Source organism: Dromaius novaehollandiae, chromosome 9 (genome assembly GCF_036370855.1).
Source record: "Dromaius novaehollandiae isolate bDroNov1 chromosome 9, bDroNov1.hap1, whole genome shotgun sequence".
NCBI lineage: Eukaryota > Metazoa > Chordata > Aves > Casuariiformes > Dromaiidae > Dromaius > Dromaius novaehollandiae.
In genome coordinates, this window is record NC_088106.1 from 25796255 (window position 1) to 25822914 (window position 26660).

Consider the following 26660-nt stretch of genomic DNA (forward strand, 5'->3'; position numbering starts at 1 on the left):
CCTCCCGTCTTCTCCTGCTCCTGAGTGTGTTTTGCATTAGGAGGAAGGAGCACCGTGAATTCATCCTGGTGTCGGAGTTGCTAAAGACTTGAAGATACTACTAATCACGTCTAATTTAACCGCAGCACCCGGGCATGTGTGGTACTGATAACTTTTATTAGGTTTCTGTAATTGTGTTAAAAGTGATGCCCCCAGGCTACCATCGAAGCCGGTGAAACCACCGAGCACGACGAGCTGACCCGACCCGACCCGACAGCGCTGCTGGGGGGCGACGGCTGCTCTCTGCCGCCCTCTTAGTGCTCCGCGCTTTACGTCAGGCTCCTGCACTGCCGGGGGCTTAGCGCTGTTTCTGTTTAAGTGCCCGCTATGTCGTCTTGGCTCTGGACCAACTCATCTCCAGGCCGCTGGCGCGTCGGTCGGCGGAGCTGCCCGGGCGGGGAGGCCCCGGCGTGCGGAGGCGCCTCTGGGGCGCAGGGCCGTGCCGGTGGCGCGAACAGGCCCCGGGCATCCGCCGCCGCCCTGCGCGGCGTAGGCCTCCTAGCCGAGGGTGCTAAACTCGCCAAATAGCCACAAAGGTAAAGCGGTGGGGGGAAAAGATGGGAGGCGAACCGATAATAATCCTCAAATTTGCCGAGTTTGTAATCAGCTTCTGATTTTCTCTGCAGTTGCCACATGGGAGCAACTTCACCTTTCCCTTGCGTGTAGGCAGGCAAGAAATCGGTGTCAAAATTAAGGTTACTGCTAAGTAGGCGGAGGTTTGTCTGTGTATGGTTAAGCCTAAAACCGGTTCCTCTGGGTGTTAAGTGGGTACCTGCTGACTCTCCCTCCTGCTGGAGCCCAGAGGTGGAAACAGCCGTCGCGTGACTTCCCGGCGGTTGTCGGTAGCTCGGGGTCTCTGAAAATTCACAGTTGTTGTTTCTGGCCGCTGTATTTCAATGAGTGGTGCTTGCTGTTTGTCCTTTTGCTGGTTCTTAAGATATTAAGTGCTCTATCCCGACTTCAGCATTGGCAGGTAATAGTGTTTAGCTTTTAACATTAGTGTTAAGTAAGTCAGCAGCAGCACAAAATGTGACATTATCCAAATATAGGCGAATGGGACATAAAATAAATGAGTGCCTGTGAGACAGTACCTGAATTTCACAGTGCCATTCTGTATGCGTTCTGTTGTGTTTTAAAATTCTCATTGTGGTTGTTTTGGCTTTAAGACACATTTATTGTTATGGTGCAAATTGGAAAGTTTTTTAATTATTATTTCTTTTATTTGCTTTCTTTTAAAAGACTCAGATTTACAGATCTGTCAACATAGAGCGCCAACATGTTGCACCAAAAAAATGGAAGAAAGCTACCAGGCCGCCGTTCGCAGGGAGAGGACACAGAGTATCCAGGCGCTGAACTTCGAGCTGAAGTACATGATCGTCGGTCATATCACAGCCTTCCAAGGTAGGAACTTCTGACCTCCTGCAGTCCTCCTGTGGTCCGGTGATGAGCAATACATAAAAGTATCCTATGTAAATAATGGGAAGATTGTTTCCTTTATGGGTTTTCTCCTTCCGTTTCTGTTGCATCACGTGCTATAGTCACCAGTTTATGGTTTACTTCCCTCTCTTCAGGATCCTGCTTTTAGAAAAGGGTGAGGGCACTTAACCTTGGCTGGTATGTTAAGCATCTGCCTAAATCTAATTAGGAATAGATTTAAGCTGAGACGTTGTTCCTGGGATCATTTTAAGAAAGATTGGCATGGATTTTCAAGGCACTTTAAAATGTTATTTAAGTGCCTAGCACTTGTTTGTCTTTTGAACCTCTCCTGTGTTGTCAAATTACACGTGTAAGGAGTTAAAATGCATTGGTTCGTTGATGCTGAAGAATGGGAGCTCTGACTGGTATGTCTAAAACGAGAACACAGCTCTCTCCTTGTGTTGGTGTTTCACTAGCTATTAGGTCACAGGAAGACTGGTTCATTTTGAAGAATTATGGCCAGGCAGTTCAATGTGAATGCAGGAAGGAATCTGCACGCGGTCTGTTCTCATAACCGTTACTATTCTCAAAGCTGCCTTGCGCCAACAGGTTGATGTAGCTTTACATAGTTTCTCCATATAGATGGTTACTGGACACTTTTCTCCAGAAAGGCATTTAAGCACAGGCTGTGAACTTTAAAAATATGAGAGTTGATTGATTAAATCAATCACTGACAGATGAATCAAGCTTGCTGACTTCTTTGGGACTAATTATGTGCCTAATTTGAGCTCTGCTTTGCTATACTTAGGACCGAGTGCTCAGCACCTTCATGGAATGGGTTTTGAAAACTAGCCAGTAGCTATTAAAATATGAAGTGTTGGGGTCCAAATGATTAAACCTGTGGGTATAAGGCAGTTCTTTTTTTAACCAAATAGTAGCTCTTTTTGTCTAGTTTCATCCGTTTGAGTGAAAAAAATTAATATAAAAAGTGATTGAGAGTAAATGAAAGCATACTGTCTAAAATTTGAAAATAAGAAATGCTGGAAGTTTGAAAGATGTGTGGAAAATGCAAGCCATTTACTTCTGCTTTTGGTTGTTCACCTCAGCTTCCTCCTTTGTATACCTATGGGTAAGAAATGGCATTTTGATTTATTTTGCAATTAATCTTGGAAAATATTTCAGTATCCCACATGGTTTTCGAATTTGGTTGCAGGGCACTTTGGAGGAGCGCTGTAGTAAAAGGGTGACTGTTGGCATTGTTAAATGCTGGTGAGTTATTCAAGCAATCTTTCAGTATCATGATAGAATAAAGGTAAGGTCAGAATAGATTAACCTACCAGCCCCTTTAGGTCAAGCCAGCAGCTTTATTGTCCATTGCTGGCGAAGCCTTTTGATGAAAAGAGAAATAGCTAGACATTTCACACAGCTTAAATTTACAAGCATTTTCTGGAAGTGGGTAAACAGGTTGGTTGGTGTAACTTGTTATGCCTGGCCTTCTGTCTACGCTAGCGGGAAGCACTTGGAGATGTAACTTTGCTCTCTTGCGTTGAGAGCTGCTTTTGTGCTTTGGTTTTGTCGCAGGTGTCGGTGAAAAGCCTCTCTCTTTATCTTGTGCTGTATAAACATGCTGTTGCTAAGAGTAGTACAATGCGAGACATTTACTGAGAGGGAGGATCTTTGCATTGAATTATCTCTGTCCTTTTGCTCTATTTTGGTTTGTTACTATTTTGCATGATAAAGTGTGAGAGCCAAAAGAAGATTTAAAGTCTCAAAAAAACCCCTCCTTATTTTAGAGGCTCTCAGGTGCCTTTCAATTTTCATGTTTCTTGCGGCAATGGGAAGCAGCTCAGACTTGCTAAAAAGTTGCAATTTATTCATTTGTCTGTGATGGCTTCTTACTGAAGTCTTCATGCACAATTTACTTGCATATATATATTATTTTATTTTGAGTAGTGTTAGAGACAAAGTAGTAGTTAGCCTTGCTGCCTACTGCTGAGGAAAATAAATCTTAACTGCTTTTTGTGCATGCTTAGAAGACAATACCATTAATATTAAACTGACTTTTCAAGACCAGTGTGATATAGGAATTGGATTTTCAGCAGTCAGGCATTGAACATAGTGGCAGAACTTGAATTTCAGTGTCAGAAGAGAGCAACATTTTTTTAGAGGGACTAATCTTTTCAAGTTCATCTCCTATCATGAGTTATTGATGTTGAAATTATAAACTTCTTTCTTTAGATGGCATTATCTTGTATTTTCTTTAATGGAAGTCAAATGACACTTGCTTCTGAGGGCCTGCTGTTAGGTACTACAAGTGTTAATGGGAAAGAGCTTTCTGATGTGAGTAGGAGTCACAGTAAGGGTTTGGTTAGGTATTCCCTGTATGCTGCCTGGGTACTGTAGTCAGCTGTTTAAGTTTTAGACAGAAGAGATTTTGTTCCTCTTTTTTTTTAATTGAAAATATTATTTAAGTAATTCTGTCCACAACTGAAATAAGACAATTTTCACAGGTGCTAGGGTTGTGCAAAATAATTAGTCTATAGGACTCAAATAGCCCACAGCTGTGGGCAGATGTGTTATATTTGGGCTAGTGCCTGTTGCATATGGACAGCCTTAGCACTGTGGTTCGATTCTGCTATTTTTCCTCCCTTTGATTTTTCAATATTGGCAAACTAGTGCTAGCTCTTCATGAATCATAAACACCTCATAAATCAAACTTCTGCATGGGTGTGTTTAGCTTGAACTCTTGTCAGTGATGCTGTTGCTGTGATACCTGGTTTGAGCAGGAAAAGGTACCACTCGGCATCAGCTGCAGGCTGCAAAGGCCCTCCTCGCTGTTAGTAACGAGAGGGAGGGAGGCAGGGATGGAGAGGCGAGCTGGATGCTAGGGAAACACGTCATCCGAATCGGCTCCTGGAAAAACCTTATGTTGTTGCAAAATCATTGTTTGGTGCATGGAAGGTAACCAGGCCCTGGGTGAAGGTTTCATGGGAACCTTCTGCGTTCACTTTTACTTAATTTTTCTTCTGTAGTATAGCCTAGAAGTCATAACCATGGTATTAGTCACTCTACAGATGTGTCATTAATGACTGCTCCACATGGTGTCAAAGGCAAGGTGGAATGAGCAGGTGGGACGTGTAAGTGTGCCAAAGCGTAACGGGAGCAGCACAACGGAGGAGGGATGTGTCCATCGTAGTGATCCTAGTAAGTCGCGGTCTGGCTATTTTCAGGTCGTTCTGTTCTGGATGCGCTTTGGAGTGGGTCGCTCTGTCCCATCCAAAGATGTGCCCATCTCTCTGTCTTAGCTCCTGTGGCTGCAGCCTGAAATGCCCAGCAGAAGCGTTTAAGCAAATGATCCAACATGATGCTTTCATTTTGTAGTTCACTTTCTCCTTTGACAACCAAAATATTCTCCTTTGAACTTAGTGGCTTTTTTCTTTTTTTAGGCTTGCAAGTAAACAACAGAATTGCTATAGCTTTGATTTTTGAACAGATTAATTTCTCTATTGTGATACTACCTGTTACTTGATGCAGTTCTCTTTGCCTTCCCCATGCCCTGGCGCAGTCCCTGTGCTCCTTGGGGCACTTCCAAGCCAGGCAACTTTCATTCATTGTTAGTGGATTAGAAGTGGCGCGGACATACAGGCTGAAAATCGCTGTCAGAAGAGGTATCAGTAGCCTGACGGGAAAGCTTTGTTGTTGGCAGACAGCGGAGAGAAACCTGCCCTCCCTTTTCAGTGTCCTTTCAGGGAGCACTAAGAGGTGCTCGGCAAGCGTCCCCGGAAAGCTTGGCTCTGCTCTGGTGTCTTATGCTGAGGCTAATTGGAGGTGAGGAGAATCCAGCCACTGGTACCTTATTCTGCTGATGGTCTCTGCGGAGAGATGGAACAAGATATTTGAAACGTATATCTCATTTTGGTTGCCAAATCAGCAGGTATTGGAGATGCAGGGAAGAGCTTTGAGCTCAGCTATTTCCAGAAAAATTACTTTGCTAAAATAATTCTATTTTTACAGCAGGCAGTAGGAATTGTTCACTCATGGGCTCTGAAAGGAAGGCTCTTTCATGAATAGAAGCATATTGGTTATAAAGTAGTAGCTTCATTTGGTGGGTCATTTCTCCAAAACAGCATTCACTTGGCCTTTTGTTGGTGGGACCAGGTGTTCTCATACCCTCCCAGCTATAGGAGGGCAAATCAGCTTCCTAGCACTCTGCCCCCCTGCCCCTAACTGGAGGGGTTTGGAGAAGCTGTGATCATGCCTTGCTTTGTATTTGGTAGGGAGATGCTGACTGGTGAATCTCCTTATTGCTATTCCTAATAGCAGGATTTGCAGTGGTGTTGCAGTGCAAATATGCATTAGGTTTTGTCCTGTTAGCACCTGGTCTGAGCAGGTAGCTGGGAAGAAGGAAATGAGAATGTGGAGAGCACGTAGACATGGCAACAATGTGACTCGGACTCCTGATTTGTGGTTAAATACCTGAAAGTTAACGTCTGGTTGCTCCAAAAAGTCTTCAAGCATGAAGCTCCCAATCAGGCATCCTTCCTGGTGAATGCGAAGAGTCCAGTGGCTTTCGTGGGCCGTTGTGCGATGGATACCGCTGCTGATATCTGTCCCAGCTGACCCGAGCGCTCCCAGAAATGAGTAATATAGCACAGTGGCACTCTGAGCCATAGCAAGTCAAATGCATTCTATGTTTTAATGCGCTGAGCTGCAGCGTTGCTGGCATTTATCTTTATTGAATTTAGAAATATCAGCTTGAAATAGGGGCGGCTGGTTAACAATGTTGACGTGCAGCGAGATTTACAAAACAAAACAGGCTTGGCTGGAGAAAGGCACTTTGGTTTGGAGTTAATTACTGTATGAAGTGTAGTCACAGTGCTGGAAATGGATGGTGTCCAAAATCAATGAGCTATTTAAAAAAAGAAAAAAAAAAAACCCAACTATCATCAGCCCAAACCCTGCTTGTGTTTTCCATTATTTACTGCTGGATTATAGAAAAGTAGAAGTGCTGGTTTTTAAATAGTTTTTTTGTAATCCCATAATACTTGGTCTTTTATTCAGACAAATTGTTTCCCACCCCTTTCCACTTGTATAACTCTACTAAGCAGAGTTTTGTACTCTGCTGGCCTCTGCGCTGACAGTGGGCCAGGATGTATAATTTTGTTTTGGCTCATTACAGACATGGCTCCCTGCAGAGAGAGAGCAGAGAGGCTCCATTAGAGCATTAGCGTCCATTTTCTGTGTGCTGTTCATCCCCATTCCAGTGGACCAAATGATGTGTGTTTTCTAGCAGAAGTGGAAGATTGTTTTGTATATCCAGCCTAAGGAAGACTCAACTACTCCATTTTAGCTGTCGCCTCTCTTGAATGAACTTGCACGCACATGGACTACTGCTGTCTTCTGCATGGGGCTTGGGATGGGATGGCTCTTTTTGTGGTGCTTTTTGCCTGTAGATCATAAAGCACCCTTGGAAAGGACCTCAGTGTGGGTGTATCAGTTTGAGATGAATAAACTAAGGCACAGTGAAGGGAAGATGCCTTTTCTAAGGGGACACAGCAGAGCCAATGGTGCAGCTCAGGTCATCTGAGCACAGTTGGACCTCTTTGCCCTGTGTCACTGTTTCAAAGCGGGCAGCATGAAGAGAGAGCATTCTGCATTAACTCATTGGTGGTGATATTTCTTTTCTTTTTTGGTTAACCATCTGAAAGTTCATAAATCCAGTATGCTTAGCACACTGAATTCATAGGAAGAGAATTCCCAAAGTTTGTAATCCATTGTAAAACAGTCAGTGGCGGGTGGAGGCAACAGAGGATGCAAAACTGTAGGGTGGGAGAGCCAGTCTGTTAGGAATAAATCACCTGTGTGACCAAGTCATGTATATACAACTGTGCTGAAGCATCACCTTTGTAGGAAACAGTCCTATCACCTTGTTTTGGTCCTCCACTGGTGCCACCTCAGTTCATGAAATATCCCCAGCTGCCATGTATTTCCCCGTGGTGGACATGGGCACTGTCACTCTGGATGAGACTGCAGGGCCGTCTAATGCAGTTGGGTTCAGTGACCTGTAAACGAACAGGGAAATATATCAGAAATACGAAGAGTGGAGAGAGAACCTCTCCCTTCTTTTACCCTCCTGTTCCTTGGCAAATGGGAATTTAAGGACTTCTTGAGCCTAGGCTGAGAAGCACTCATCACTAGCTTATATCTGGTTTTGGGCACATGTTCCTTTAACATCTCTTCAAACAATGCATCTTTTGGCCCTTGCAGAAAAATTGGCGATGTTGATCACATGCTGACCACAATTTAGTTATGCATCAGGTAGAAAATATTTCCTTTTGCTTGCTTTAAGTATGCCGCCTAGTAATTCCATTGCGTCATTTGAGTCTTAAGTTTTATTTTTAAGTATGGTTATTCCCAGTTGAATTCATTTGTTCTCATCCCAGATGACTTAATTATTCATCTTCTCTGTGCCATCCATGGTTTTGGAGCCCAGGCTTTGCCTCCTCCAGGAGGAGGTTCTTTTCTCAGCAAAAATATCAAATTATAATTTGCAATGTGCAGTATTCCCTAATGCTCTCACCTTTTATCCTCTGAACATGCAAAATTTAAAAGAAAATCTTTGAGATGTGCCCAGGACTGTGAGTCAATATTAGCATTACATTGTGAGTGGTGATTATTGAATTTGCTATGCAGCTTGCATGTGTTTGACCTCTAAATGTTTCAAATGGTATGCGGTATTCCTTTCTTGGCTGAAAGATTACCTGTGGTCCTTGGCAATTAATACCTTTTCCTGAAGTTGTGTGTATGCTTTAGTTCAGGTTCTAGATTCAGACTGACGCTTTCATGTCAGTTTGCAAGAGATTGAAGGAGAGCGCTAAAGAGTTCAGCGAAAATGCCCAGAGGTGGTGAAAAACATGCAGAAGGTTAGAAATTACTAGGAAGAAAACTGGTTAGCATATAATGTGAATATTGTGTGGTTTTGATTCAGCTCCCCGCCCCCATCTACAAGCATGCAGTAACAGGTAGGAAAGGCACAGAAAACAACAAGGGCAACTGGAGACACAGAATAGCTGTCATGGGGAAAGGTCTGGACCAGAAGCTTTCAGTCTGGGAAAAAAGACTATTGGAGGGGGGATTTGGTACTTCACTCTGCTACAGAGTGTCATGGAGAAGATTAAAACCCTTAACTTTTTAGCCTTTCTTCCAGTACGAAACCTGTTTCTGTAGCAGTGGGCAAACCGAGGTGCAGATTGAAGACACGCGAAGGGGGCTGCTGCTTCACCCGATGCTGGTTACCAGGGACCTGCGGTTCAAAAAGGGGAAAAAGTGTCAGTAGCATTAAACACAGATCAGCTTTGGCTGAGAAAGCGGCTGAGCTGCATACCTTTGGAAGCTGACTCAGTATACCAGAAAACTTCTGCTACTTTTTTAATCTACTGTCAAAATCTGCTACTGGCCACTGCTGGAGATGGGATGGGGCTATAGCAGTCTGTGGTCTCACTGTGCATAGGCCCTTTTTACTGATCAAGTTCTTAAAACAAAAAACAAAACAAAACAAAAAAAACAAAACAAAAGACACGTAGTCTCCTTAATCAGACATGTAGTAGCAAAAGCATGTCATTTTGTCCAAATATATTTGTCAGCAAAAGCTCAATGCAACTAAAACAGTTCCTTGTTCATGGTGGTTTTTTATCTTTCTTCCCCAGACTGAGCCCCGCTGTCTGTGTCTGTGGCCTACGCTTTGTGGCAGGACCATCTTCTTCAGTTCTGATCTTCCTCTCTAGATGCTGTGAGAATGTTACGATAAATCTGCAAGATTTTTCCTGCAGAACATCTCTAAAATGCTAGTTTTCTTCTCGTTCTCCACACACACTCTCACGAATGCTCCTAACATTTATATGTTAATTGTGGCATCACCTTTAAGATGCAGAATATGCTGCTGCGAGTGCCCATTCAGCACCCTGCCGAGAAGATCACTTTCCCAGTCGACCCCTGACCACAGTCTCAGTCTTGCTGATACTGCTACCCTACAGCATCCAAAATACGCCTTGTATTTTGTGTTGCCCAGTGTAGCCCTTGCTGTGATAGTCGCATTTGATTTGTGAAATGTTGGTTACGGCGCTGGCCAGTAGTGGCAGCCTTTCCATCCGTTGGCTATAAAAAAAAAATTGAAGTGGGCACCTTTCCGTTTTTCATGCGCTGTCTTTCATGCTCGAGGGACATGTGCAATAAAAATCCTCAGCAGCTTCGTTGTCTTCCTTTAAATCCCCTCCTTAAAACTCTCCTTAATGTCAAGATACACAAAGTGCTTGGGAAAGGTCAAGCCGAAGTCCTCCGAGTCGGCTGTCCATGATGTCGACGAGTCGAGTCCTGTCGTTCCCCCTTCTGTCCTTCCTCCGCCGTGTGTTCCTATCAGCTGTGGTTTGCCTTCACTTTTATTGGCAGTTCTGAGATGGGCAGCATCTTTTATCCCAGATCTCTACAGTAGCTGTGTACCTCCTGGGGTTTCATTAGTATCCTGAAGTGCTGTAGTAATGTGAATAACTGTGGACTTCGATTTTTCTGTATGTTTCTGATTCTATCAGTGTATCCTACGCTCCCTCCCCCCCTAATTTGGTCAGCCTCTTGGGTACCTGCAAAGATTAGCCTTTAAAAGAACACAAAAAAATCAAAGGGAGGAGCAATGGAGGAAAATTTTTTCATCAGGAAATTCTGACTTTCAGATATGTTTTGAAAATAGCAAGTTCAAGTGGAAAATTGAATGAAAACCTAGCAGGAACACTTAATCTTCGCTGTGGATTGTAAATCACTATTTTGCAAACCAGATCTGGTAACAAAGATCATGTCCGGAGAAGCCTTCGTGGCATAACTAGAACTAGTGGCTGTATTGCAAATAATGGACTTCCTCTTAAACGTAAGAAGCACCTTGATATCAAGTCCTTATAATTTATTACGCTGAAATGACCTTACCTGAATGGGCAAAGCACAGGGGTGCTGCGGAGTCGCAAGCGTCGCAGGCAGTGCCCTGCTGTAGGGATTCCCAAGTGCTGCAGGCAGCTTTGCTCTCTGAAATAGCACACTGCTATTCTTCAAGGATGCGATATGCAGAACTGTGCCACAGGATAACTGATAGATAACACTAGTCCTGCCACAATCTGATTGATTAGTAATCATTGTATATTTGTGCACATCAGATTTTTTGCCTGATTACTAGAGGTGTATGGCTTTGACTGTTCAGCAAGAGTGTTCTGTTTAGATAGTTGTTACTTTTAGCAGATTAAATACACATTTCATAGGACTGCTTGAGCCAAAGCCTTGAAAGGATGATGTAATTCCATGTCAAGTGGTGAGAGAAATCTATGTTAAATACATTTTAAAGGAAACAAGACATAATCTACATAAGATATCACCTATTTAGCCTGTACTGTCACCATGTAAACGTGCTTCCTGAGCGTGTCCGGCTTTGGCTGTCATCTGATACCCAGAATGTAAGTGATCTGGGGCAGGGACGGTCTCTGTTTTCTATTTATAGTGGTTCTTCGTGCAGTGTGGGTAGGGCATATCGGTGCTAGGACAAGAAATGTAATGAGCGCATACATTGTGTGTGTGCTTGTCTTCTATCCCTGGGTCTGTATTTCACCCCCCTTGTCGTAGCATCTTCTTCTTCCTCCTTGTTCTTTCCAGTACCTAGTCAGGTTGTTGGCTGTATCTATGGCGTATAAAAGTATGATGGAAGGGTAAGTCGATAAATCAGTGATAGATTAGTCCAGACAGAGAGAAAGCACAAAAGTGGCTGAAGAGAAAGTGTTCCAAAAAAAGGAAATGAAGGGAAATTGCAAAAAGGGTGAGCACACGAGCTGGAGGGCTCGACTCTCTGGGACGACTTGCCACTGCGGCTGTAGCGGGGTCAGCATTTTCGTGACAGGGTTTCTGGAAATGGGCTTGCTGTAGCTGTTCTGCTGGAGCTGGACACTTTATTCTTGGCCGTGTGGTTGAACCTTCATGGTGGCCTGTTTACTCCAGACTAGAAGGTGGGTGGGTTTTCCTCCCCTCTTTGTGGGGTTTTTTCTTTTTGTTTTCTTTTTTTTTTTCCTTCTCCGAGATAGCATTTCCATGTGATGAGTGCTCCTGCTCAGTTTAAGTGCACGAAGTTCCAGATCCCATCCAGGGAGGCCTGGCGAGGTTACGTGGTGCTCGGTGCTGCCTGGCGCAGGTTCCCGCTTGCCTTCCTCAGTCCGACCCCTCGCGAAGGCAGCGGGTGAGGGTCTGAGAGCAGGCAAGGACGAGTGTAGTCTCCCAAGGAGACACTTTTCAATGGGAACCTAAGCCTATGCACGTAGTTCCTGTCAAAACTTAGTCTGACTACAAACAACTAGCAGGAGGACCACTGAGTGCCCTTCAGCGTGCAGGGGGTTTCAGTGATGGTTCAGCTTTTAGTGGGGCATCCCTTTCTCCTGGAGAAAAATAGCTGATTGGTAAGTTTTCTTTTGCTGTTTTATTAGTCCTTTTACTGTGAGATTGAAAACAGAAAAAGCGTTCTTAGGCCATTTCTAGTTGCAAAATTTAAGATCTTTGAAGAAAAGTATAGATATTGTAGCATGTTGAAACTGGGCAGTTCAGTAAAAATGGAATAAAAATGCTGGAGATAATGAACTGAATGCACAAAAGGACTGATTTACAGGAAATCCTCCCTTCGTTCTCACTGTCACATTTTCAGACTTCAAAAAGAGAATGAGCGAGCGAGACTGACAAGGTTAAGAGAACAGATATCTGAGAGCAAGCATATTCAGGAGAAAAGAATAGAGTCAAACTTCAGCTCCGTGCCCCAGTAATGACAGTGTTGCATTTCAGCTTGCAGTGCACTTTTTCCTGCCAACTGTGGACTCTATATAGAATTTTATTCAGGGGGGAAAAAAAAGTAAAATCAAGTTTTTTTCAAATTAACTGGCATTAGGATATTTTCATTATTTTTTGACCTTATTTTAAGAGGCAATATATAATAGGAGCTATTTTAGGAGGTATCTGCAATTCAGCCGCTGGTTTTAGTTATCCTACCAAGAGTTCTCTGGACATGATCTTTGTTACCAATCTGGTTTGCAAGGCAGTAATTTACAGTCCACAGCTAAGATTAATTATCTTAGTCTTTTCTTTTTTAGTTTGAGGGGGTGGAAAAAAAATTCGTTCAGTATCTGTTATGCAGATACATTGTTTGTTGTTTACTTATAGAGCAGTGTGTATATATGCCTTTTTAATAATGCTTCATAATACAATGCATTATTGTATTATGTGTATTATTAGGCACATACACTTATAAAAAGAGGATAAAATATTTTTTTCCTTCCAGTTATCACCAGAAAAATGACTCACTGCTATTGTTGTCGCACATGGTATTTTGTTTATGGGCTAGGACCTCACTGGTGCGTACAGAGCCTAAGAGACAGTGCCAGTCCCAAGGAGATCAGTGTCACTGTGCCGCGGGAGAGGGCAGAGGAGCGCAGAGAGACGGAGAGTGTGCCAAGGCCCTGGGATCACGCTTCTCGGCAGAGCAGCGCTCTGAGCCGTCACAAGGACATTCGTAATGCTGGAGATTTTAGATCAGGTTTCAGGGTTTCTGTGCTTCATCTTTGCTCCAAATTTACTTGTCAGACTTTTGTGACTCTGGAAAGCCGTGGCTTCCCAGTTGGCTCATGAGTTGAGGGCAGCATGTTTGAGGGTCAAGTCTAAAGATACTTTAGCTTAAAAAGAGATGTACTTGATTTTAGGTGAGTTTGTACCTGTGAGTATTTACCTTTATAAAAAAAAAAAAAACTTTTTTATAAAAACGTTTTTTAGAGTTGTAGCAAGTTCTGGAAGTAAGGGTAGGAAAGCTGCTCTTGTTCTGTGACTGTACTTGCACGTTTCAGTTGCTCACATTGGGAAGTGGGAAGTATGTACTTCAGTGACCCTTTCCTCTGCCTGTTGCTTCGGTTTCCCCCCTTGCCCGTAATGCTTTTCCACGGAGGTGTTCAGCTGGAGGAGGAGGAGAGCAGGGAGAGCCTGGCTGAGTGCTGGCCCTGGGCTGTTCAGCTGCTGCACCACCACTGTAGGGCCCCTGATTTGCAATTGCAAAACTCACATCAGGGTGGCTGAGCCACCTCTGCTGCTTTCCCCCTCCTCGTGGCATGGGTGCCAAAGCTGTTTCGAAGCAGCTCTTGGACTGGTCATTTGCAGCCCGATGTGGTGAGATGAACTGAAATGTATAAAGATATTGAGATAAAATAACGTGAAGGTAGTTTGGTGTACTGTAACTGTTTAGAGGTACCTGGTCAAATTGGCATGGGAACGTGAATCTCACTAGAAGTTACTCTTCCATCAGACCTGCAGTTGCAAGGGCTGCTTCTCATCTGTATACAAAAATACCCACTAAGTGAATATGTGCAATACATCCGATCTGAAGTTAGCTTGGATGCCTTGTCCTGTGCCTTCCTTGTGGACATCTGTTTGGACTGCGTTTCTACATTTCTAGCCATGCAGCTGGAGCGTGAATACTCGGGAAGTGTAGCTCTTGCTCTGTACCTTTCATCTGTTGTTTCTGTTGGGAATTGGGGTTTACTTAATGGAATATTGGATCCATAATTATCACAATCTTCACAGAAAGCTGAAGACATTTACTTTAAGATCAGATGTTTTAGATTTTGGAAGGCTTGTGTGCTTATAAATACCATCCTCTGTGTACTTATTATTCATTGTATTGGCAAAATGATTAGCTAGTGCCACTGGCTAGCTGCTTCCCCTTGACCCTGTAATTGTCCTGAGGGCTTTGCATGGAGCTCTTGCCTTTGGTGTAAATCAGAATACCGTTAGTGATCTAGAAGGCCCCACTGATTTCTTTAAAGTAGCCTCATCTCCATCCCGTCAGCCCTGTTCCTGTGGACTGGAGGGGTCTTGCTGCCTGCTCTTGCACTGCAGTTTATTGTGGAAAATGGAGCAGTGGGTTAATACTGTGCCTGCTCATTAGCATTTCGTGTTCATCTTATAATCAAATGTAGGTGTTTCAGTAGACATGTAAATGTGCATTAAATGCAAGATACTTGTTTATAATCCCCTCTTCTGTAACTAACACTCTTCTGCTAGACTGCTGCAATGAAGTTACGTAGCTGCGTCATGGGAGAGCAGGGCTGAAGGGGAAGTAGAGCCTGGCTGAATAAGGCTGACCCGCGGTTTTGATTAAGGGTAGGGTGTGAATTTGAAGTGAAACAAACCAATTAAGTCCTTAGGGGTGTGTTTATGTTGCAAGATAAGAATGCCTTTTTTTCAATCAATAGCAAGCGTTTTAGTTGTGAATGGAGCTTTATTGTCAGGCGTAGCTGCTTTTGTATTACAGCATTGCAGTACGCTCTTTACATGGTTTCTGAAAAATGGTGTTGATGCAGGAGATGTAGGAACCTTTTTTTGGCAGAGAAATGAATTAATGCCTGCCTTGCCAGAGAAATGAATTAATGCCTGCCTTGGCGTTTAACAGAAATATGGGTTATTCACAGGCCAAGAGATGATATGAAAAAAGGACTTGGAAGTAGGGAATTGATGGGTCATGTCTTCCCCCCATCCTCCCAAATCTACCCTTCAGTCTTGCTGTGGATCTAGTCACAGCTGGCAAAGGCTGGAGCGGGTCGGATTTGAAAGGATCCTACAGCTGTGCGATGCTGAGACTGTCTGCTCTGTTAGTCAGATGTGCTAGGATCAGGATCCATGCAGATGTTAGTCTTTGGGATGGACGCATTGACGCAAATCTTAGTGGATTCCTGTCGTGAAGAAAAGCTTTAATACGTAGTTGCTCTTGCATTTTTGCCATGACTCTTCTGCAATTGTGTAACTCTTCTGATTTGTGCTGAAAATCTCTTGGGAGAGCTTCCTTGAGGTTGTGTTAGATTGCTATGGGAAGAGGGACATTTGCAGGAGATGCAATGTAGTAATGCCTTTGTTAGGTTTCATAGCATTCGCTGTGAACAGACGTCTATGAGCAGCAATAGAGGCTTCCTATAAAAACAAGTAGTATACATCTGCTGTCAGGATTTTAGAGGCATACATGCAGAACCATGCTGGTGGGAGATAGCCCTTTCTTTTCCCTCTAGTGGTGGTCTGAGAGGGCTTCTCCCTGGCTTCCCTTCCTAGGATCTGCTTTTCCCAGGGGATGTGGGTGCTCCTTGGAGCCCCGGAGTCCCCCTGCCCTGAGCCAGCTGCTCCCGGACCGCTCCGAGTGCCCTTGCGCTCGGTGGCCAGGCTCGGCTCAGCCTTGCCCGGCTGCAGAGCTCGGTCGCATCCAGCAAGCGGGTGTCCTGCGGTCGGGCAGGTAGTGAGTGTGGGCGAATCAATAGCGCTCCAAGAGAGACAGCCGACCAGGCCAGATCCAGGCATCCAAGCTAGAACTTCCGTTGTACATGCATTTAATGTTCATTATGTATTATATCCTGCTTTCTTTTTTCAGTAGTTTTGGCCCAGGTCATTGTGTGAAAGTCATGGCAGAAAATACGGTTTAACACCTCTGGAAAACCTTATGCCTCCTGGTGCTCACACAAAATCCGCTAAGGAAAAGTTTTGGCATGTGAGAAAGAGCTGCCTTTTTCCTGTGCCCACTAAATGGAAGGTTACAAACTGGGTCGTCTTCTGTGCCTGGCTCGCCAGGGAATGAGCCGGGTGCTTCTAAACAATTGACTTTTATTTGTGTAACAAGGCGAATGGAGAAGACCTTACCTCCATTAGCTGGGAGGGAAAAACTGCAGAAACCTTAGTGCCATCAGGACATACTAGCTCCTTCCTGAAAGCGCAGGTTATTTCCGAATAACGGGAGCACTATGCTTGTGCCACCTGGCCAGCTTGGGGAGCTTCTCTGGCTTCTGCCGTACCGCGTCCGCTGGAGCCTCTGAGGGAGCTAAGCCGTTCAAATACGAGCTTTTGATTCAGCCAGTCGCTTATGTACGCACTTAATGTTAAATGTGTCACTTAAGTGCGCGTTTCTTGATGGGGGAAAACCTCTGCCTTTTTTGTTTAACTGTGGACAGTCCTTAATAATGGATGTGATGGAGATGGTGTTTCTATTTTATTTGCAGGTGGTAGTAATGAGACTTTTAATAGGGGAAAAAAAAGTGGAAGTCTCCTGCTGAAATATACTCTTAAAGTCTTTGAAAACTGAGGCACAGCTCTTCCTGAGTGATGCACAGGGTGGAAGAGGCTGGTCCGATTCAGCCCAACACCCTCTCACCTCCTGTAGCACGCTGAGCCCTGTCTTATTTAGCAGATTTCTCCTAGAAGAAAAGGAACATTGTATAGTCTTGTAAACATCAAATATAAAACACTAACATTGCAGACAAAATAACAGCCCACAAAACTGGGAGTAGTTGTAAGCGTACACGTATCAAAAACACATTTGAAGAATATTTTTCACTTTGTAGTTCTTTAAACCTCATGCTTCAAAAAGATTAATTTCTTCAAGTGTAGTCATTGGCAAAACAATGGTTAGAAAATATAAACATCTCTAAATTTATTTCCAACAAAAGTCAGTTTGGGGGGCAAGAGCAAACGAATGTGAAATTAAAGAAACAGTAAACTGCCTCCAAGAGAGAGAATCCTTTTAGCCCAGATTGCTTTGCTGTTGATTTTTCCCCCCCCTCAGTTGTGAGCAGATCAATTCATTACTCCTTTAAAAATTTATTGGTCTCCAATGAAGACAAAATGCATCCTTTGGTAAGCATCAGTGTGATCCAAAAACTTGGAGAATAATTTCCCTGCTTCCTAAACTGGCTTAAGTTTAATTGATGCAATGTTTTTGTGTGGATGGTCCATTGTACTTAACGTATGTGTTAAGACTGGAAAAAATCCTGTTTTTTGGTCCAAGGATAGAATAAAGCAAATGTTCTTCAAAAATTGCAGTGCTGAAGAACAAGGGAGGCTTCTGATTCCCGAGTGGAGGTGATGTTGCTGGGATGTGCTGAGGACTGTGTTGCTGAGTGGCAAATGAGGGGACCGCAGGTGGTGTGAGATAGCTCAGACTCGTTACTGAGAAACCTCCTCCTGGCAACCTGCAATGCTGCCTGCAAAAGTTGGTTTTTGTGAGAAAGACCAGTCATACCCTTACGCTGGGGGCCTTAGGAAGTCAAAGTACTAAGAGAACATATAAAATATTATAAATTTTAATTCTGAATTTATATAGATACGCACACTTGCTCATGTATAGGCACACTCTTTCATTTGAAGAACTAAATATATGAACTAAAATCCAGTGTAGTCAATTTTTATTCAAAACCAAAAATTGTCATGACACTTCTGTATTTTACCTAGATGCTACACGCAGCAGCTAAAGTATTCCCCCCACCTCAGCCAGTTCTGGGTGATCAGACCCATCCTCGTTACCTCTTCTGTCTTTGCTAGCAAAAATGCAAAATGTTGGCGGGAGAAGAGCAATGCTTTGGTATTGAGACGCACAGAGTAAATTGCCTAAAGAGGGTGAGGTGTAGGTGATCTTTGTCTACTTTGTTTTAGTAGATTTACCAATATAGTTGGGAAGGAAAACAGACAAATTTTTGTTCAGAGTCCTTCAGAGTTCCTGGTTTGGGGAAGGGCTTTAGTGTCCAGAAAATTCTCTTCTCCAGCTGTTTTAGTTCATCTAATAAAAATGTCATCCTTTCCTATGAACTTTTCCTTTTCTAATGTTGGCAGATTACCGTTGTTACAGCAGTGCTGTTTTAATTGCTGTTTAGTGTTTAATACCAAAACTATTTGGAGACATTTAAGACTGTTACACAGTAACACACCTGACACGAAACTAATCCAGCAGAGCACCCAGTGGCCATTGAGTTAAGGTGGAAATAGGATCGACCTGTTTGCAATGCGGCCTGCCAACGAAGAGCTCGGCGGGGGTCTGCGTTGGGGTGGTGGTGGCTGGAGTTTCGCCATTCGCTTCTTGCATATCTTAACTGATGCCACGTGCAAGTGGCATCTGACAGCCCAAAGCTATTGCCATTATCTTCCAAGTGTGCTGTTAACTTCGGAGTGGAGCGTCTTTAATGGGATGGTTGCATTTTTCCGTTGGAGGATGTGAAATATCATTGCAGCAGTTTAAGTCGGAATTAGTTTGAATTTTGGGGGGTTGTAGTTTAGACACTTTTTAATGGGAAATGTGGTTTGGTTTTCTTTTTATATTCACAAACTTCTCCCCCCTCCCCTTTTTTTCCCCTCCCAAGTGTATTCATATTTGGTGGGTTTGAGGGACAAAGTTAGCCTCAACAGTGTTGCAGTAGTTTTGCTATTGCAAAAAGGAATCCCTAAGAATTTAAGGACAAATAAGCCATGTAGAAAAACTGTCAGAAGAGAAATATTTACCTACTCATCTAATTACTGTATATTTAGAAAAAAAATGATGTGATGAATAGCGAAGATAAAATCCATCCCTGTGTTGAGGGATGGCACAGCTTCAAGGAAAATGAAAAGAACTAATAAAGGTTTCTAAAAGTTCTTGGTTATATCTCTCTATCTGAAGACTGATTTTGCTTTTAGCTTTTTAAGCTGGAGTAACTTGAGTGAAAGCTTTCGAGTTATGCTGTGTATAACTGGTGTAAATTAAAGCAGCATGAGACCCACAGTGATTTATTCTGTGATGGCTGAGACAAATCTTATCCGAAGATTCCTGGTTCTGCAGAGGATGAAACATGTTCATTTTCCTGTCATCACTCAAGGCAATAGACGGTTTTATCTAATTTTATAATCTGTCTGAAAAGAGTCGTTTTGAGGCTATAAACATTATTTAAGGATGTGCTTGCTTTTATTTCTGAGCCTATCATCAAGGTCTTTTCCTCGTGCAGGCATCTTTTCTCTAGGCTTGTTTTTGATTTTTATGACTGATGGGTTTTGTAGCAACTCTTAGTGGCTTGTTGTTTTGAGATCAGTAAGAACTGAAATACCAAAAGCAAAAAGCAGGCTTAGAGACCTCCTGCTTCCAGCCCACCCACTCTTCCCTCTGCGCACACACCAACACACTGTTTGAGCCTGCTGTTGCATGAGACAGCGGTCAAAGGTGCGTTAAGGTCAGTCCCGTTGAGCGAGGTCCGCCTGGAGCGGCAGTCCGAGTGGAGCCACTCTGGCCTTAGCACCTTGCTGGAAACCTGTATTGCGGCATTGCATGCCTGACAGGTGGGAGATGCGGTGAAACGTGAATGTCCCCATCTCCGTTGCTTTAAAAAATAGGCACATTGTTCAATACCCCCAAGATGTGAAGGCCTGGGATGCGCTCGTGTTTAATGCCACCTAGTCACATGCTAATAGGGTGAGCGGAAAGGGCTTCCCATCTCCGTGGAGGGTGATCTCTCTCCTCTCTGCTGCTTGCGGTGGAGTTGTCCTAGGGCATAATTTGCATGCACTGCCCTGAGTGTGTTTCTGGTCAGTTGTCCCCTTGTCTTCTCTCACTATTCACAGCTGGTGTCACCCCTCTGAGCTCACTGCTCTGGTCTCAGCCTTCTGCATGGGTGCCGTACGCTCCACTGTGCACGCAGCACCAGATCAGCTGGAGATGCCCCAGACCTCCCAGGTTACTAGGATGGCCACGCTGTACAGTATAGCGTGTTTAAGGAGTGCTCTAAATACTGAGTATATTGTTCTGCCAGCTGAGTTTCTTGATCCCTAAGGACAACTTGTTTTAGTCTTCTCTCCTTCCACAGTGCTTGGTGGTGACCGACTATTTAGGTGGGGTTCTGCCCTAGGCTCCGTGCTTAAGCATAAGCACATGCTTAGGTTCTGTTTTGGTTTGGGACCAAAGAACTCATATTTTGCAGATCAACGCTTTTGATCTTTTTACAAGTTTTAGTGGTCTGCCAGGAAATGAGTTTCAACAGCCTGAGGGCTCTGGAGCAGTGTAACTCAAGTCTATTTACATGCTAACCTTTAGATTTCTCAGATTCACATGCGTGATAATTTGTTTGAATAAAGATTTGGTTATAAAAATGGAATTAAACCTTTATGATAACCTTTAGAGTAATTTGGACAAGTTTTCATCTTGGTTTGTTATTTAAAACCTATTGATCCATGATGCAGATAATGAAATTTTATCTGAATCTGCTTTAATATTTGTGTTGCTGTAAGTGTGGAAAGGCTCTCTTCTCGTTAGTACTGGGATGCTATTTCTGTTTTGTTTTCAGCGTGACTTACAAGCATTAGGAGCTGCTGCTGTGTTCATTCTCTTATTTTCTTCCTTTTGGACCCCATTTACATCCCATCTTTGGACACAACCCTGGTCTTGCCCTATCCAAGGGAGGGAGGGTCAGTCTTGAGTTCTTTGGTACTACTTGGTTTTACTACTTAAATTTTTTTTAAGCATAATATTGGTATTTAATAGATTAATTATTGAAGCAAAAAGCAGTCCTGAAAGCTTTATCCTTATACTTTCTACAGAGCAAAACTAACTCCGCCACTTGAAATGTCACCCTTTTTCGTAGGTATTAAAGCCACGTTCATCGTCAGTGATGCTGGAGACCTTTTGATGTTACTGGGTTAAACTATGTTAATTAAAGCCTCTGATCTGTAAGTGACATCTTAGAAATGGCAATTTAAGGGAAACAGCATGTGTATCCTCTACAGTGGAAAATTATGTGATAGCTTCAGCTTTAACTGTAAGTTGTTACTGTAAGGCTGATTTTCTTTCCCACCTTCCACTTAAGCAAACTCCATCTGACTCAGGTTCATGCTACATATCCTCACAGGATAGAGGGTGGAAGGCTTGGCTTAAATGACACAAAGAAGTTTTGAGAAAAATGAAGATGGTTTTTGGTACTCTTTTGGAAGATGTTTTGGTATCTTAAGGTATTGAAAGTGCGAGTTCAACAGGATTTTAATGTGCACAAGATGTCTGTGCTTTATGTAGATGTCACCACAAGAAAACTTTTCTTCCTATTCAAATGAGCTTTATTTAAACTGGAAGGAGATCTGTTGTGCCAAAGAGATGAGTTTCTTTGGTATTGTTTGTCATCTTGCCACATCAGCGAATTTGTTTCAGTATCTCGCATCCAGACTTAGTTTACAGCTACGCTATTGCTGAAGACGATGAGTGTTTATTTCCATGAGTTGTTTCAGCACTAGAGCATCACTTGTGGATGTGCGCAGATGTGGTCTTTATGGCCTTTGTAAAATGTCAAAGTTCAAGTGTTAGTAGATTGTGTAAAATCGGCAGTGGCTGTGACAGTAAAAATTATAATCTTTATATTGAATTCAGTGAGAATTTCTGCTGAAGCGGAGCTGCCCAAAGATTGCACTTTGGTTTGTGACCAAAGAACTCTATATTTTGCAGGTCAACATATCTGGACTCTGCATTCAGGTTGACTTGCTGTGGAGCAGATTGTTACAAAGGGCAGAACGTGCAGAAGTATCTATGGAACATGACTGCTTATGAAGAGTTAGCCTCTGCCTTAAGATGCTTTGCATCTGTCTGCAGATTTTGTGTACTGTAAATGCCCAGAACTATTTTGCTAACCACTTTCAGTGTTTGCTTTACAGTTCTTAACTCCTTTTTTGCTGAGTGCTCTACCTCCCATCTGATCTTCGCTTTAGATAAGCAAAGTATTGCACCAAGCAGTGCTTGCTGGTGCTTTATTACCTAGTTCTTCCATTATTATTCTTGAGAACTAATATTTTTTTCTTTTCCCCCACTATTCAAACTTGGGGGGGGGGGGAAATTCCATCTTTAATGAACTGTTTTGTATTAGATTAGATGATTTTTCCCAATTCCATTGCTGTTAATGTTGTCTTCTCTTCCATTAAATTAAGAGAATCCTGCCAGTTAGTTTAGATTTCTGTATGTTTTTTTTTAAAGCTGACTTGAATAAGATTGGGCTGTCTTAATGTTTCTGTTTTAAACTTGTAACATTGAACAAGCCCCCAGATTTATTTTGAAAGTATTCTGAGTTGCGATAGAAAATAAGCACCAAAAATATAGGTTAAATGAAATGCATAGGAGGGTCATCACCAAAACTCACGTGCAGACCTTGTGACAAAGTGAAACTGCTGGCAGGCAATAATTGAGGTATGTGGTTACTGGTGGAGATGGGGATAATCTTTTATTCAGAAAGACCTAAAACCAGAATACTGAGAGAATCATTTATGTTTTGCTTAAGATCTGCTGTGAAGATCTAAGCAGTAACTGTGGTATGTACCAGCAAAATCTCAACCTGTGTAAGTTGTACACCAAAATGGTTTCATTTGAGTTATGGGTGCAGATTCCTGGATGCCATCTTTACTGCAAGGTCTCTGAGTAATGACCTTGTATGATTTGTTGTATAGCTGGAAAAATATTGTGATATGGCAATATGGACAATACAGCTTATAAGTTGATGACTAGAATCCATCAAAAATATATGCATGTGTCTTTGGCTGGTGGCAGGGTGAAGAACAGGAAAGAATGTAGCTTGTCATAAAACTGGACCCTGGAGATAGGTCTATATATAATTTCTTAAGTTATAACAAAAAAAAAAAAAAGAAAAATTCTCCTTCCCCACCATTTTATGGAAAATGAAATCTTTCAACTGGCCTTCTTGAAGAGTTGTCCTTTTGGAAAGAGTCCATGCAGCGCATCAGCGGCATTAGGAGTTCTCTGGTGTCGCTGTGGGGGATTAGAGTGTTCCTGCGTACAAATCATGGACTCGATTCAAATCAAAGCTGGACTGAATCTTAAACTCTGAATGTTCTTGACCATCTCTGATTAACGGAAGTGTTTTCCTCCATAACGGTAACGGTGCGTTTTGCAGTTGTCTCTCTGGTTGAAAGTTCCCCCTTGGTGATTCAGAATTCCAGATTAATATAGCTGAAAACCTGACGTGGGTCTGTACTACCAGCACTGGAGATGCTTAGTGGTTCATTACACTTTCAAGTCAAAATGCCGTTGCTGTGTGTGGTACTGCAATACAAGTGTTTAGTGGCTTCTCGGAAAACTATATCCCAGCCCATCCCAAAACATCTTTAATGGGGGTGTACTTACACATCAGATGTCTCAGACTAACCTTGGAGAGGTTCTCAATTTTAAGCAGCAGAATTTCCTGGTGAAAAATATTTGTTGAATACTTTCCCAGTCATATTTATTAAATCCATATTGTACGTGTCTGCCTATGGAATAAATTGATTACAGCTATACAGCACAACAATGAAGTATTCTTTAAAAAAAGAAAAAAAAAAACAGAAAAAAAAAACCCCTGCTAATAAAGGAAGCCAGATGCTGACTTCATATATTCTGGAGAAAGAAAACCCATGTAAATTGAATGCTTTTCATTGAATCCCCTTAGTGAAATTATATTCAGTGTTTTGATCCAATGCAATTCTTAACGTAGTAACATCTTCTGGCTTAAGAGGCTCCTTACTCTTTCCAGGCTAATAAATCTCAATGGTGCTGCTGCACTAGGTTTTTTTTAGTGTGTTTGGCAGTAAGTCATTGCCTATTGATGACGTCTTTGTTTTTTCAAACATTCTGATAAATTCTGCTTATACAGTATGACTTCTAATAAAAGACAGTTGTCTCTTTTATTTTCAGAAATTCTGGAGTGCATTTTTAAATAAAGCAATCTAACTTTTTAGGTCCCAGTGAAACAGTGTGTAAGTCAAGCAGTAAGAAAATTAATATAGTAGTTATTACATTTCAGAGCTTTAAATACAGATGTGAAGATTGTGCGTTAAGGACTTAAATCTCCAATGTCAGCACAGATGTATTGGACCCATCATCTCTGACTCTGCAAAGACACCGAGTGCTGTTGAACACAAATTTAAGAGTATGCATGTAAAACTGCAGGAACAGCGGTTGAGCAGCATGTCGGATACTGTTGTGTGTACTTAATTCATAATTTCAAAGTTTAAATTAAAACCTGTTTTCCTCTAAACTGGCTGAAGCTACCAGCTGGCAGTGAAGGCAGTCTCAGATTTCACACCTCTTTCCATAGACCAGCTTGAAATAGGGGTAACTTGAGGAAAAGCTCAGAAAGGAGTTGGCTCACAAGTGCTTAGTCGAATGATTTTCAGAGGTTTACTTCCTCCAGGTTTTCCGTATGCCATGTGGATAGTATGCATCTTTGTTGTGGGTCTTCCAGGTCAAATTCTTTGCTAGTGCAGAATCCAGCTTTACAGCAGCAGAGGAGCTCTGGCCGTGTGTGTCTGATGGCCTGAGCGAAGGCTGGAGAACGCCTTGCAGCAGCAGGGCGTCACGATCACAGAGGGGACGGCAGAAGGGCTGCCTCGGCCGGCAGTGTGGCCATCGCAGCAGCCTCCTGGGTTAGTGGCTTCTGGGATGGAGGAAGGGTTGTCTGATGTCTTGAGCCTGCTGGGAGGAAAAGAGGAAATCGCAAATGCCCCAAGTGAAGCCTTGGATAAAATAGGTGAAATTATGTTTCTGAAGGCAAATGGTGAGCGGTAGGCAAGATCTATAAAAAGTGCGAAAAAAATGTTGGGCAAAGAGAGCTATAGTTCTTGGAAGACAAGAAGGAGGTTTCTATTGCAGATGCAGAGGACTGGGGGGGGGAGCTGGAAAGATTCAGGATGTGTGTTAACGATGCCCTGGAAGAGAAAGTTGGCGGTAATCCCATTCTTCTCATTCAAAACCTTCTCATTAAGAGTCAGAGCTCCTTGGCTAGGAGGCTGAGAGTTTGGGAGGAAGGAACTGCCTTCTGACGCATGGGGTTTTGATGGGAGTCTAAAGGATTTAGGCTCTTCCCTTTCGATAAAGCAGGTTAAGTTGTACTTGCATAGCATGGTGAATAATCTTCCTTGATTTCAACTAAGATAATTCAGGTTAGTCCTTAAAAAGATGGGTCCTGTGTGTGTGGAGGAGAGGATGTTATCAGCAGCTGGTTCGTGCCTGGTGATGCGGTGGTGCCTGGAGGTGCCGGCAAGAGCTGATCCATCGAGCCCCAGGTGTTCTCAGCAGTCAGCTCGGCTCCCTCAGCTGGTGTCTTCTGATGGCGCTTTGCCACCGGAGCGTTCCTGCGTTACTTTAGGGTATTATCTGTAGGTGAATCAGCGAGTCCCGGGCTGGCTTGACGTAAAAAATGCTGGGTTTGTCCATACACGTACAATCCAAATGCTTTAACAGTTCAGAGAGACTGAACAGTTAGTGCTCTTGCAAGGTTTTATCTTACTGCAATGCTCAAACAGATTTAGAGAGCACAAGGTGTTTGGGATTGGGATGAGGTTTGCGATATTTGTCTGAATTTATCTTCTTAAGCTGAATGATTGCTAGACTAGAGCAACTGCTTTTTCAGCAAAATATTCCTAAAATGGAATAAATCTGTTTTCCTGACTTGATAATCTATGGATTTGGTAGAGAGAGGCAATCTTCAGGCAGTTTTCTTAAAGTAGATTTTATGTTGTTAGGAATAAATTCTATTTAGAATGGGCTAATCTAATTTTGGCAGTTTTTAATCCATTATTCCATGATAAAATAGTGAGTAATCACAGAGGTGATAAATTTAGTGGTCCATTAATGTTGTAGAAGAAGAAATGATGTAGTCAAAGCCTGCATCTTTGGTAGGTTTTTTGTACTTTCCTCTTTTCACTTTGAATCTGATATCCCCCATTTCCTAATCTCTTGATTTTTGGTATAAAGCATTAATAAATAAACAAGTATTTCAGTGCCTGTACTTGAAATAAGGATAAGTAAGCTTCTCCCTTGGGTTGTCTGTCTTCCTAACTGAATATTCAGAAGTTCTAAAATAGCAAATTATAAGGAGCAGCATTTCTGAACCAGTTGCCCTCAAATGGACAAAGTTGCCATTTCAGAACGATGGTTTGGATGTAGTCTGTGGAGGAGAAGACACGAGTTTTAATTTTGTCTTTCCTGTTCCTTGTCCAGCTTCTGAACCTGCAGTGTCAGACTGCTTTTCCCTGTGCCGTCACAGCACTCTGGGCTGCCACCCACTGCTGAGGAGCATCACTGACATCCTGGATCTTGCTTTTCAGCTTTCCTTTTAGGGGATTTGATGCTTGCTACCCAGGAAAAGTAGTAAATTAAGTGCTTTTATTGATCTGATTTCATGACCCCAAAATAAGGGGCTATTCGGATCAGAAGGGAGTGATTTTGAAATTCGTTTTGTACAAAACAGTTCTCTCGTGGCAATGAATGCCACCAGCTATCAGCAAGGCCAAAAGCTTGTTAGGATTCAGAAAAGGACTACATATATTCTGTACAACTTAGCATGATTTATAACAGGCAG

General features: G+C 42.8%; 1 protein-coding gene across 2 annotated transcripts in view; it reads left to right on the forward strand.

Annotated features, from left to right (window-relative positions):
• LOC112988855 (glypican-5-like) overlaps positions 1-26660 on the forward strand; it is a 403392-nt gene that overhangs the window by 20989 nt on the left and 355743 nt on the right. For both annotated transcript variants that reach the window (XM_064516960.1, XM_064516961.1), the window contains exon 2: positions 1279-1440. In XM_064516960.1, the coding sequence (XP_064373030.1) occupies positions 1279-1440 (162 nt within the window). The remainder of the gene's footprint in view (positions 1-1278; positions 1441-26660) is intronic.